This window comes from Danio rerio, chromosome 5 (genome assembly GCF_052040795.2).
Source record: "Danio rerio strain M-AB ecotype USA chromosome 5, GRCz13ab, whole genome shotgun sequence".
NCBI classification, from domain to species: domain Eukaryota; kingdom Metazoa; phylum Chordata; class Actinopteri; order Cypriniformes; family Danionidae; genus Danio; species Danio rerio.
The window spans coordinates 25676095-25688911 of NC_141025.1; the positions used below are offsets into that span (position 1 = coordinate 25676095).

At 36.9% G+C, this 12817-nt stretch overlaps 1 protein-coding gene across 15 annotated transcripts in view; it reads right to left on the reverse strand.

The window, feature by feature from the left end:
• Positions 1-12817, reverse strand: part of osbp2b (oxysterol binding protein 2b) — a 142362-nt gene that overhangs the window by 62439 nt on the left and 67106 nt on the right. For 2 of the 15 annotated variants that reach the window (XR_015490366.1, XR_015490365.1), the window contains exon 1: positions 8872-10530. The exons of 12 other annotated variants lie outside the window; for them this stretch is intronic. Coding sequence is in view for 1 of the 3 variants with exons in the window: in XM_087252259.1 (XP_087108385.1) it covers positions 8872-9088 (217 nt within the window). In the remaining 2 variants the exon portion in view is untranslated. Of the gene's footprint in view, positions 1-8871; positions 10531-12817 lie in introns of those variants that run through there. One more of the 15 variants, XM_087252259.1, reaches the window with a different exon arrangement.

The window sequence follows — 12817 nt, forward strand, 5'->3', positions numbered from 1 at the left end:
GAAAATAATATTAACCAAAACCAATAATATTACACATAAAACAATTACACATAAAATATTTCAAGTAATAAAGTGATTCAGCACTCATTTAAAAAACAATGATATTGCACTAAAAATATTTAAGACCCAGAAAAAAAAAGTACAAATATTGCACAGATTGTTGCACATCATAAAACATAATGCACAGACTTCCACACAGGTTGCGCAATTAGCTAAAATGTTGCTAGATTTGATTTTTACATATGGGATATATATATATATATATATATATATATATATATATATATATATATATATATATATATATATATATATATATATATATAGTGTTGTGCAATAAGTATAAAGGTAATTCAGTTGCGAAACTCGAGAGCTTGCAAATGTAAATGTGAGCACTTGTGATAATAATATTTGTATGTGTAGGTTGAAATGTACACTTACAGCTCTGATGTGAACAGCTGAAATCCTCGATTTGCACACACACACAACAATCCACACACTTGTGTTTTAAATTGGAAGTTGCAGATTAATAGTTGTGTATTTGTAAAATGTCATTCACAAATACAAAGTGACAGACACACGTGTGCACGGCAAATTTGACTGCATCTTCGCTCTACAACCACAGGTCGGCACTCACAACCTCTCAGATTCGTCAGTACAACTACAAATCTCCCGCGCTCTGACTTTTGCTACACATCTCCCGCGATCTCTGTAGCAGAACTCATCTGTGCACTCGCAGATGCAGAGGCGTGAGCAGCGCTGGGCAGGGGAGGGGCGGGGCTGGTGTAAAGCTGTTTGATTGGCTGATGCCTGACCAATGAACAATGCCAGCAGCCAACAGGACTGAGGTGCAAAATAATCATTTCCCACGATTATTTTATTATTTAGGGTTTATTTAAACTCTTTTCTGAAGAGATTCTTGTTAAAAATAATAAATTCTGTGGAAATGTACATACCAGTAAAAGAGCAGCAAAGCCAGTTTATTGGCTAGAGCCAGCCAATGAGATGGGGCGTTTCTGTTTGTCAGGACACAGGGCAGCTCACGTTGTTGGAGGCCTCGAGCAATCAGAGGGTAAGTTATGATTTTTAATAATTATCTATATGTTCAATACTGTTAGCTAAGCTAAGGACTGTGCTGGGTGCTTCTCTTGTTTGTTTCTTATATAAGAAAACAGTTATGAGTTATCTAGGAGCTGCTTTCAATCATGTTATATGGTTCTAAAGATACGATTCAACCCACATGAAATAAGAAGTTGTAATAGTATTTATAGTAAATAATAGTACGTTTTTGAACCATACTAACTATAGTAAACTGTATCATACAGTATATATTGCAGTATCTACAACTTTGTTAATGAATGCAACAGCACACTGTAGTATTAACTAGCATGAACTTTAATAAATTGAAGTATACTTGTATGTATGTATGTATATATATATATATATATATATATATATATATATATATATATATAGCTTAAATTTGAAAAAATTGAAATATAGCTATCTGTTTAAAACTAAACATTCTAATGCCATTTATTATGCAAATATCAAGTTGAAACAAATCTGTTAAGAACACGTATTTATATGTAAAACCTAATACATTTTAAAGCAGTTTCATTTCTTTCTAATTTTTACATCTACATGCATTACATCTGATTTAGGTCCACAACTTGCATCCTTCAACATGATATGTGTGTTCAAAGGAAGAGCAACTAGGTGAGGGAGACAGTGTCCATCGCTCGGCTGAGGGTCCACTTTGAGCATCTCATCTGCAGGGTTAAGCAACATAAGCTGAACAGTCATCATCTCTCTCTATTACAGCGAGCATCAACCAGCTTTACACAATGGCTTGCTTTCTGACCATTAGTATAGGCTTGAGCAAAGTATTAAAGAGGAGATAACATTTGATGGGTAATGATGAAGTTGGATTTACCACCTCCATCTCATTATGAACTAGGAAAAACCCTGAAATATTTCAATACAAGTAACTAGACCTTTGCACTGCACTTATTTGGACTGTAAATTTTATTTGACAAATTACATTTCACTTACAGAACAGGTGTCAAACTCAGTTCCTGGAGGGCTGCAGCTTTGCAAAGTTTAGTTCTAACCCTAATTAAACACACCTGATCAAACTAATTGAGTCCTTCAGGTTTGTTTGAAACTTTCACTTAAGTGTGTTGAAGCAAGGTTGCAACTAAAAACGTGAAGGATTACGGGCCTTCAGGAACTGAGTTTGACACCCCTGCCTTACAGTAAAGTGTAAAAATACTACATTAAACAATTATCAAAATAAAAGTTGTGTTTGTGGGTGAGTGTGTGTTTTGTTCAAATCTGTAGTCATCTTGGCAAGAAAAAAGAGAAAATAAAGTCGGCTTCCTCTTGAACGATCTGAATCATTTTGAAGTGTTTGTAGATGTGCTGGATCATCATGTCATCTTTAGCATAAATAACATCCTATTCAAGCTATGCAGCTTCTCTGAGTTCCTCATCGACTTGAAACATGCTGATCTCTCCTGTCACTCCATCCTTACAGGAAACTGAGAAATAACCTATAGTTAGTAACGTTCATAATTAAAAAAGTGATATAAAGGACACACTGTACACAAACATGTAAATAGATAGATGGATAGATAGATATGATGCAGGTTATAATAACAAAAACCGGTATGATCTGTAAGAAACTGAAACGCCTAGTGTTATTTTTAATTGCTATTAATGTGTGTGTGTGTGTGTGTGTGTGTGTGTGTGTGTGTGTGTGTGTGTGTGTGTGTGTGTGTGTAAATATACTTCAATTTATTAAAGTTCATGCTAGTTAATACTGCAGTGTGCTGTTGCATTCATTAACAAAGTTGTAGATACTGCAATATATACTGTATGATACAGTTTACTATAGTTAGTATGGTTCAAAAACGTACTATTATTTACTATAAATACTATTACAACTTCTTATTTCATGTGGGTTGAATCGTATCTTTAGAACCATATAACATGATTGAAAGCAGCTCCTAGATAACTCATAACTGTTTTCTTATATAAGAAACAAACAAGAGAAGCACCCAGCACAGTCCTTAGCTTAGCTAACAGTATTGAACATATAGATAATTATTAAAAATCATAACTTACCCTCTGATTGCTCGAGGCCTCCAACAACGTGAGCTGCCCTGTGTCCTGACAAACAGAAACGCCCCATCTCATTGGCTGGCTCTAGCCAATAAACTGGCTTTGCTGCTCTTTTACTGGTATGTACATTTCCACAGAATTTATTATTTTTAACAAGAATCTCTTCAGAAAAGAGTTTAAATAAACCCTAAATAATAAAATAATCGTGGGAAATGATTATTTTGCACCTCAGTCCTGTTGGCTGCTGGCATTGTTCATTGGTCAGGCATCAGCCAATCAAACAGCTTTACACCAGCCCCGCCCCTCCCCTGCCCAGCGCTGCTCACGCCTCTGCATCTGCGAGTGCACAGATGAGTTCTGCTACAGAGATCGCGGGAGATGTGTAGCAAAAGTCAGAGCGCGGGAGATTTGTAGTTGTACTGACGAATCTGAGAGGTTGTGAGTGCCGACCTGTGGTTGTAGAGCGAAGATGCAGTCAAATTTGCCGTGCACACGTGTGTCTGTCACTTTGTATTTGTGAATGACATTTTACAAATACACAACTATTAATCTGCAACTTCCAATTTAAAACACAAGTGTGTGGATTGTTGTGTGTGTGTGCAAATCGAGGATTTCAGCTGTTCACATCAGAGCTGTAAGTGTACATTTCAACCTACACATACAAATATTATTATCACAAGTGCTCACATTTACATTTGCAAGATCTCGAGTTTCGCAACTGAATTACCTTCATAAATAAGTCGATATATTAATTATTGTGACAGGCCTAATCATAACTGACACAAATCCAGCTTACAACAGAGAGAAATTAATGTATTTACAGCTGGTCAATTGATGTTTTCTAAAAACATGAATGTTATTGACTAATTCAACTGGGCGCTGTATAACAATATTGATATTTGTGTAAAGGACATTTAGGAGATAAAGGCTTTATTTTCAGCTCAAAATTGGAGCGAAGATTGCCACTTTGACAACTGCCAATGTGGAACAGACACTCTAAAAAATGCTGGGTCCCACACAACTGCTTCATGTTGTCCCAACACAAATTGATTTAGTTAACTTAATAATTTGTACAAATTTAAGTAGATTGAACATAAAATATTTAAGTTGTACCCCCCAAAAACGTAAAAATTGTGTTGTTTTAACTCATTTTAAATAAGTAGTTTGAACTAGTAGCAGGAGTCATTTTTAAAACAAATGACACTTTCTCAGAGCTGTATGTACAGTCAGAGATGACAAAGATGCTTCTGTAAAATGATCACAGATGGACAGAGATCTTGGGGTCAATCCAATCAGAACAGGGCATCACTTTATCATCATGTTTCTAGTCTGAGGGCTGTACTGTGTGTGTGTGGAAGAAATAGATATCCTTCATTTCAATGTCAGTCTGACCCACTAGTCTCTCTTTCACACACACAATGTAGAGCACTGTAACTCTTTCTGCTGCTTCACAAATGATGCAATAACTTGAAGACTAATCAGGTGGAGAGAGTGCCACCGTAAACTATCTTTTTAAAAAGCACTTTTCTGTTCAAAGCTTATTAGGTCAAAATGGTCAAACTGTTTATTTGAAGTGAAAGTTTACCTAGTAATGAAAAATTTCTCATTATTCTTTTCTGACTTTCTTTTCATAGAAGACAAAACTGTTGACCAAATAAACTTTCATTTATCAAAACACATTTGTGTTCCACTGAAGAAATAAAGATTAGACCCCAGATTGGAAAAGTGATTAAACTATCATAGATTTTTTTGTGTGTGTGTTACTTTCTCATCATACTAGCTGTTTGTCGGAAGATTTTCTAGTGTTTAAATAATCCGATTTCACATTCAGCATATAAGATCTCTTGACTTTATTAGTAGTAGCCCATCACCTTCTGGCTTTAGCACAAGATACATACTTTTATCTAAAATCTCTGGCATCTCAATTTAGAAGTCATTTCCTCAAGATCAAACTTGATGAAGACCTATTAATGTGGGAATGTCAGTCTAATTCTGTTTAAAGTAACAGATAATCTACATACAGTTGAAGTCAGAATTATTAGCCCCCCTGTTTATTTTTTCTCCAATTTCTGTTTAACGAAAAGAAGATTTTTTTTCAACACATTTCTAAACATAATAGTTTTATTAACTCATTTCTTATAACTGATTTATTTTATCTTTGCCATGATGACAGTAAATATTATTTTACTAGGTATTTTTCAGGACACTTCTATACAGCTTAAAGTGACATTTAATGGCTTAACTAGGTTAATTAGGTTTACTAGGCAGGTTAGGGTAATTAAGCAAGGTATTGTATGATGATGGTTTGTTCTAGACTATCGAAAAAAATATAGCTTAAAGGGGCTAATAATTTTGTCCTTAAAATGGAGTTTAAAAAATAAAAAACTGCTTTTGTTCTAGCTGAAATTTCCGGAAGAAAAAATATTATCAGACATACTGTAAAAAATTTCCTTGCTCTGTTAAACATCAATTGGGAAATTAAATATTTAAAAAAGAAAAAAAAAAATTAAAGGGGGGCAAATAATTCTGACTTCAACTGTATATGAAGCATTCATGAATTATGCTCAACATTATTCACACTGCTGAACTGAAGGGTCAAGGGTCATGAACTGTAACACAAGACCAAAGCCACAGTATTCTATAATCCACATATAAATATACTCTATGTGGAATGCTGCCTATTTATGCACTGTTACAATATTCTGTTCGCATTCCTATTGAAATCAAAAACATGTACATACATACAGACTTCCATTCACAGGAACTGAGGGTAAAGTCAATAGATATTTGAGAGGGTCAGGCAAAAATAACTGCAACTATAAATAAATCAGAGGGAGATTCATTCTGCAATATTTAATCTCCAAACACATCAACACATTGATGCATTATGGATCTAACAGTTTTCAGACATAAAATGTCCAAACAACTTAAACAGTTGTCCAATTCTTCAAGCATTCACTTTCACTTCATTTACTTACATTCTTGGTTGATGTGTCTATGTTCTATGACTCAAAAATGTTTTCTACACTAAAATAAATCCTGCTGATTTGACATTTATATATATATATATATATATATATATATATATATATATATATATATATATATATATATATATATATATATATATATTTTTTTTTTTTTTTTTTTTTTACTTTATGTCTGATAATATTTTTTCTTGTGGAAAAAGTTTTTTATGTTTTTTTTTTGCTAGAATAAAAGCCGTTATTATTTTTTAACACCATTTTAGGGACAAAATTATTAGCCCCTTTAAGCTATATTTTTTCTCCATAATCTACAGAACAAACCATCATTATACCATAACTTACCTAATTACCATAACCTGCCTAGTTAACCTAATTAATCTAGTTAAGCCTTTAAATGTCACTTTAAGCTGTATAGAAGTGTCCTGAAAAATATTTAGTCAAATAATATTTATATATAATATTTATATATATACACAGTTGGTTACAGTTATATATACAGCCGGTGAATGAATGAGGACACATGTAACTTGGTCCAATCATCACTGAAATCTCATTATGAAAAAAAACGCTCCTCTTTTCTGTGTCTCCTTCTCCACTTCAACAACACACACTCAGACACACCAAACTGCAGCCCCTGCACACGTGCTAAACAACAACTCATTGGGCTGTTTGTAGTCTAATATGATTATTTGTTATTGTCAACGTGTTGCTTGCCATTTACTCTTCCTCATGTGGTTTTAAACCTATACAAGTTTTTTTTTTATCTGTTGAACATAAAAGAAGACATTTTGGAAAGTGCTGGTTGATGGAACCCATTGTATTCCATAGAAGGAAAAAATACTATGGAAGTCAATGAATGCCAGTAACCAGCATTCTTCAAAAAGTCTTCTTTTGTGTTCAACAGAAGACAGAAACTAAAAGAGGTTTGAACAAGTTAAACAAGAGTAAATGATGACTTTCTTTCAGACTTGACTGATGGAAATGAAAAAAAAAAACAGCTTTGCCATTACCGTAGTAATAACAATATGGCAGATTTTACTGTATTTTTGCTCACTAGTGTAGTGTAGTGCACCACACGCGTGCATCGCTAGATTTATTTGGTGCATTGTTCTTTTATATAACTTGTTTTGAAGTGATATGGCCTCATTCAAATATTTTTTTTATTCTTTGGGAAACAAAACTACAAACGTTCTGCGTGTAGAGAATGTAAAATAAAAACCTCAAAACGAAAATAATTTAGTGAGTGCAGATCATGAGCTACTGTCATTCCTTCATTCATTTTCTTTTCGGCTTAGTCCCTTTATTCATCAAGGGTTGCCACAGCAGAATGAACCACCTGCTAATCCAGCATTCCTGTTTATTATTACGCAATGGATGCCCTTCCACAACCCAGCGCTGGGAAACACCCATACACTCTTGCATTCACACACATACTCCACAGAAAATTTAGCTCATTCAATTCACCTGTACAGCATGTCTATGGACTATGGGAAAAACCCATCCGTTTGGACCCAGAGGAAACCCACTCAACACGGGAGCAACCGGCAAACTCCACACAGAACCAGTAGCTCGAATCAGCAACCTTCTTGCTGTGAGGCGACATTGCTACCCTCTGCGCCACCATGTCACCCCATGAGCTTATATTTTATTGTCTGCCCCCCCCCCCCCCCCCCCCCACCCTTTTTTTTAATGGAAGAGGGGAAGGATCAGCATTGAACCTCAAGGGGGTAATTGAACTCGGGTCGCCGTAAGTAACACAGTGCCAAGTGTCGACACACTAATTAATACAACATTGGCGCAGACGACCTACTTATTTTCAGTCAAACAAATTTAGTCTTAATAAGAACTAAACTTTATTCAAGAAAACCTTTTAAACCTTCCCAGCTGGCACACAACATTATAAGACGTTAATATTAGGTTAGATTTAGGTCGTGATGTCAGGTGACCAAAATTCAATGTCTAGCCAGCATCCGTAATACCGTAATTTGGGTCATTTTAGGTTGTGTTGGAAAGTGACCAAAGTCCAACGTCTGATAGATGTCATAGTGGTGACATCCACACAACATCAAGGTGTAACATGATTAGGCGTTGAAGTTTCATTAATTTTAAGTTGATTTTAGGTTGGACGTTGGGTTTTGACGTCAACTAGATTTTCATTTCCAAACAAAATCCAATGTCCCCACAATGTTGGGGTGCATTTGGGTACAACGTCAATATGACATCATATTGACATCCTGTGCCTGCAGGGTTACTAACCCCAAACTTTTAAACAACAGTGTGACTGTTTGAAACACGTATTTTGAAGCGCACAGCAGATTAACAATTAATACGTACAAAAGGATTTTTTCAGTTCCATTAATTAACTTTTTTGTAGAACAAAACCTGCAAGTCTCTTCCAGCGATGTTAACCACAAACCCTATGCTGTTCACAAACCGAAAACCACTCCAGCTTGAATTAGCCAGGTTGGCCTACAAACGCACATCACGACTGAACAGCTGCCATTCACAAAAAAAGAGCCTATTCACAATTAACAATCCCCAACTGACAAGCAACATTTAAACACATCTCAGAGGGACAGACGGAGAAACTCAAGCCCACAGCCAACTCAGGAACATCATGGGCTCTAAAGCAGCGTTCTTGGACAAGTCACTCAAGCTCCGCACATAAAATTCAGGCTGGGACAGGAAGTGCTGACCCCGCACTTCCTTCCACCAGCACAAATCACAGACATGGATTAAAGCATGGGTCATGTCCTACCTCTGAGGCAGGTGAGGTTGAGGAGATGACAGAATGATGAGGAGCGAGCCGGGGCCCGAACAAGGGCCAGAGGAGCCGGGGTGTGCGATAAAGATGAGGAAGTGTCATCTCTTCCTCCTCTTCCTCCTCCGGCTTGACCGTGGCCGAATCGACTCAAGCATCCCGAGCTGCAAAAGGAGCGCACCGCTGCCGGCTCCCAGCATGCTCCACTCTTCATTCCACCACGCTACAGGCCGCTCCTGGTTTCCTCCTCATACACTTACGCAAGCACAGGAAGTATGCCGGGCTCCTATATCAGCTGGCTGAGTGCAGGGGGAATCGGCCACACTGCTGAGTCTTCTGGTCCGGCATGCACGCAGGCTCAACGTCATGCTGCAAAGGAGCAAAGCCTTGTCTCTGGAGCCTGGGCAATTATAGACCTGAACGGCCTTGATTTCACATCCTCGCTATCCAGCGTCACCTTCAACTCACGCACACACACACTCCGGTAGCGCAGCATATTGGCATTCCTCTCCTCGTGCACAGCTTAATGCAGTGTGGAGTAGGACGGAGCGAGGGGGAGGGAGGAGGGTGGTGGTGGGGGGGGAGGGATACAGTAGTCTGCAGTGCAATGCTGTCTTGACTGGAAGAGACTGATGAACACTTTCTGCCTTTGCTTTCACGCATACACACACACATACACACACTTCTTTTAATGGCCATTCAGGAGTTTGGTTATGAGAAAAAAAGCTGATATTTATTCAACTATAGGAACTTAGGACTATGTCCTAAGGGTTGATATTTAGTAAAGATGAGTAATTTTGTGTGTGTGTGTGTGTGTGTGTGATGTGAAAGTCTTGTTTCAGAGTTTATTCATGGGTTTTCTCCGGGTGCTAAGGATTCCCCCACAGTCCAAAGACATACACAAAATTGGCATGACTGTGTGTGTGAATGTAAGTGTGTATGGGTGATTCCCAGTACTGGGTTGCGGTTGGAAAGGCATCTACTGCGTAAAATATATGCTGGATGAAGGAAAATGAATGAATAAATGTTAACAACAAATACCATTATAATATGCTGCTAGACATCATTGTGCTGTTTTTAGAGTTTTTTATTTATATCCTTCCTTCATGAGTATGTATTTGCATAAGTATTTTGGTATTATATATTTTCTGTGTATTTTCTATAAGCACCTAGGTGTCACTATAGATTTATTTTTGATGCCCTATATTAAGAAGATGTCTAAGACTTTTAAGACAAATTTAAACTGCTTTTCTATGATAAGACCATATATATCTCTTAAAGCCGTGCAAATGTTTGCGCGTCCTATGGTATTATCACCAGGGCTCGCCAACCCGCCAAATGCGGGTAGATTTCAGCTGTGGTGAGTTAGACAGACACTGTCACTGGCCACTTTGGCCGGTTGAAAAAATTGTTTAAATTGTAGTTTTCTTAAAAGCAATCTTCGACAATGAGGATGACAATGAGGAAGCAGCATGACTTACAAAAATGATTGTGCTCGTGCGAGCAAAAGAAAGCAGGTAAATACTGAATAAGAGGATGATCACTTGCGCTAACAGCTGATGTGATGCGCACGACTGTTTGAAACAAGTGCGCGCTCCCGTTTCCTTGCATGAAGCAACCGTGCCTATAAACACAACTGATGTGATCGGTTCTCTTTCAAATACACTAGACAAAAAAGTTATGCTTATGCACCCATGTCTTGCTGCTTTCATGAGCTCCAGATGTGTCTTTTTGTAAGCAGCACTGGTTGTTTTTGTTTAAATTCTTTGAACAGATTATTACTAGGCCTAACTTTAACCGTGTGCACTTGATCATCCTTTCATTGTCATACACAGTATTTTTTTTTACCTGCTCTCTTTTTCTTATAGTAATTAGCTTTAATGGGAGATTAACTCCTCATTTATGTATAGTTAACTAGTGATCTGGGACCTTTAACCAGGACAGATTACTGTGCATAGTTTTAAATACATGAGGATAATTGTGTATATTGTTTTTTGTTTTTGTTTTTTTAAGAAATGTCTTGTTAAATAGAATAGAAAGTATATCATACAGATATATTATGCTTGTTTTGACACATTTCAAATTTGTGGCTTAGAAATAATAATTTATTTATGTTCGGTGTGGTCAGAGATAAATTCGTTAAATCCTTCATTTTGAGTTTTGAAAAGTCAAATAAAAACCAATTATAATATGACACTTTGAATCCATGACCCATTTGCTCATGTTCATTGAGCAAGCTCATACACGACAAAAAACAAAATGAATGAGGAGACATGTTTCAATTTGCTATGATCTTCTATGTGAAGCTGCACACTATGTGAATTTACATTGTAAAAGCGCTATACAAATAAAGGTGAATTGAATTGAATTGAATGTGAACATAACAAAATCAAAATCAAGTAATTTTAGCATGTCAAAAACAAATTTTGCAAATAAAATGTTTTTTCCAAACAACAAAATTGAAATGGCGAGTGGCTAGTAATGTTGGAAAACTACTAGCCACAGTGGCTGGTGATCAAATAGGTTAATGTCAAGACCTGATTATCACATACGTCTTACTGTGCAATAATCTGGGCTCAAGCTACTCAGTCAGTTGTTAAGCCTGTAATGTCATTTTACAAACAAACTTTAAAAGTAATGGATCAGAAATCAATAAAATGGCATCATTGTCAAACTCTTAAAAAATATAACTTGTTAAGTTTTGATATTAATTTAAAGTTATCATTTTTAAAAAACATATGAGATTTGTAGAATCTGCAGATAATTTTTTGAGCAATGTGAACATTAAGTATTTTTCTTTCAGGTTGGTCAGGTTTACATTTCTCAGATTGACTTACATTTTATGTTGGTGGCTCTATATATACTCTACATGTTTGTTCATTCATTTATTCATTCATTTTCTTTTTGGCTTAGTACCTTTATTAATCTGGGGTCACCACAGCGGAATGAACCACCAACTTTTCCAGCACATTTTTATGCAGCGGATGCCCCTCCAGCCGCAACCCATCCCTGGGAAACATCCACACACACTCATTCACACTCATACACCATGGACAATTTTTAGCCTACCTAATTCACCTGTACCGCATGTTTTTGGACTGTGGGGGTAACGGGAGCACCCGGAAGAAACCCACGCGAATGCAGGAAGAACATGCAAACTCCACACAGAAACACCAACTGACCCAGCTGAGGCTCGAGCCAGCGACCATCTTGCTGTGAGGCGACAGCACTACCTACTGTGCCACTGCATTGCCCATATGTTTGTTTTAGTGTTTTTTTTTTTTTTTGTAAATTTTTTTCTTTCCTTTTTATGCAAAGCCTAACCACGGACAAGGGCTGCAAATTAGCTTTATGCAATGCCCTATGTACATGACATTGATCGTCTTTGTAAAACAATGTCAAGTGTATTGTCCCTGTAAAATAAAAAATATTTTTTTCATATATTGTGTAACATTTTAAATAATACAAATTTGACTGTATAATTTTGTCAATTTTATTATTATTTTTCTCTATTTTTCTACTCCAAGCTCCTCCTGGGTGACAGAGCTCCTCACCCTTTCTATAAGGGTGTGCCCTGCCACTCTGTGAAGGAAACTAATTTAATCCGCTTGTATCCAAGATCTTGTCCTTTCGGTGAAGACCCAAAGTTCATGACCTTAGGTGAGAGTAGGAACGTGGATTGACCGCTAAATCGAGAGTTTTCCTTTCGGCTCAGCTCTTTCTTTACCACAACGGGCCAATACATCGACCGCATTACTGCTGCCGCTGCACCAATCCGCCTGTCAATCTCACGTTCCATCCTTCCCTCACTTGTGAACAAAACCCCAAGATACTTGAACTCCTCCACCTGGAGTAAGGACTTTCCTCCAACCTGGAGATGGCAAGCCACATTTTTCCAGTGGAGCACTCTATACTTGAAAAGTTGAATTGCACAGTGTTTTAG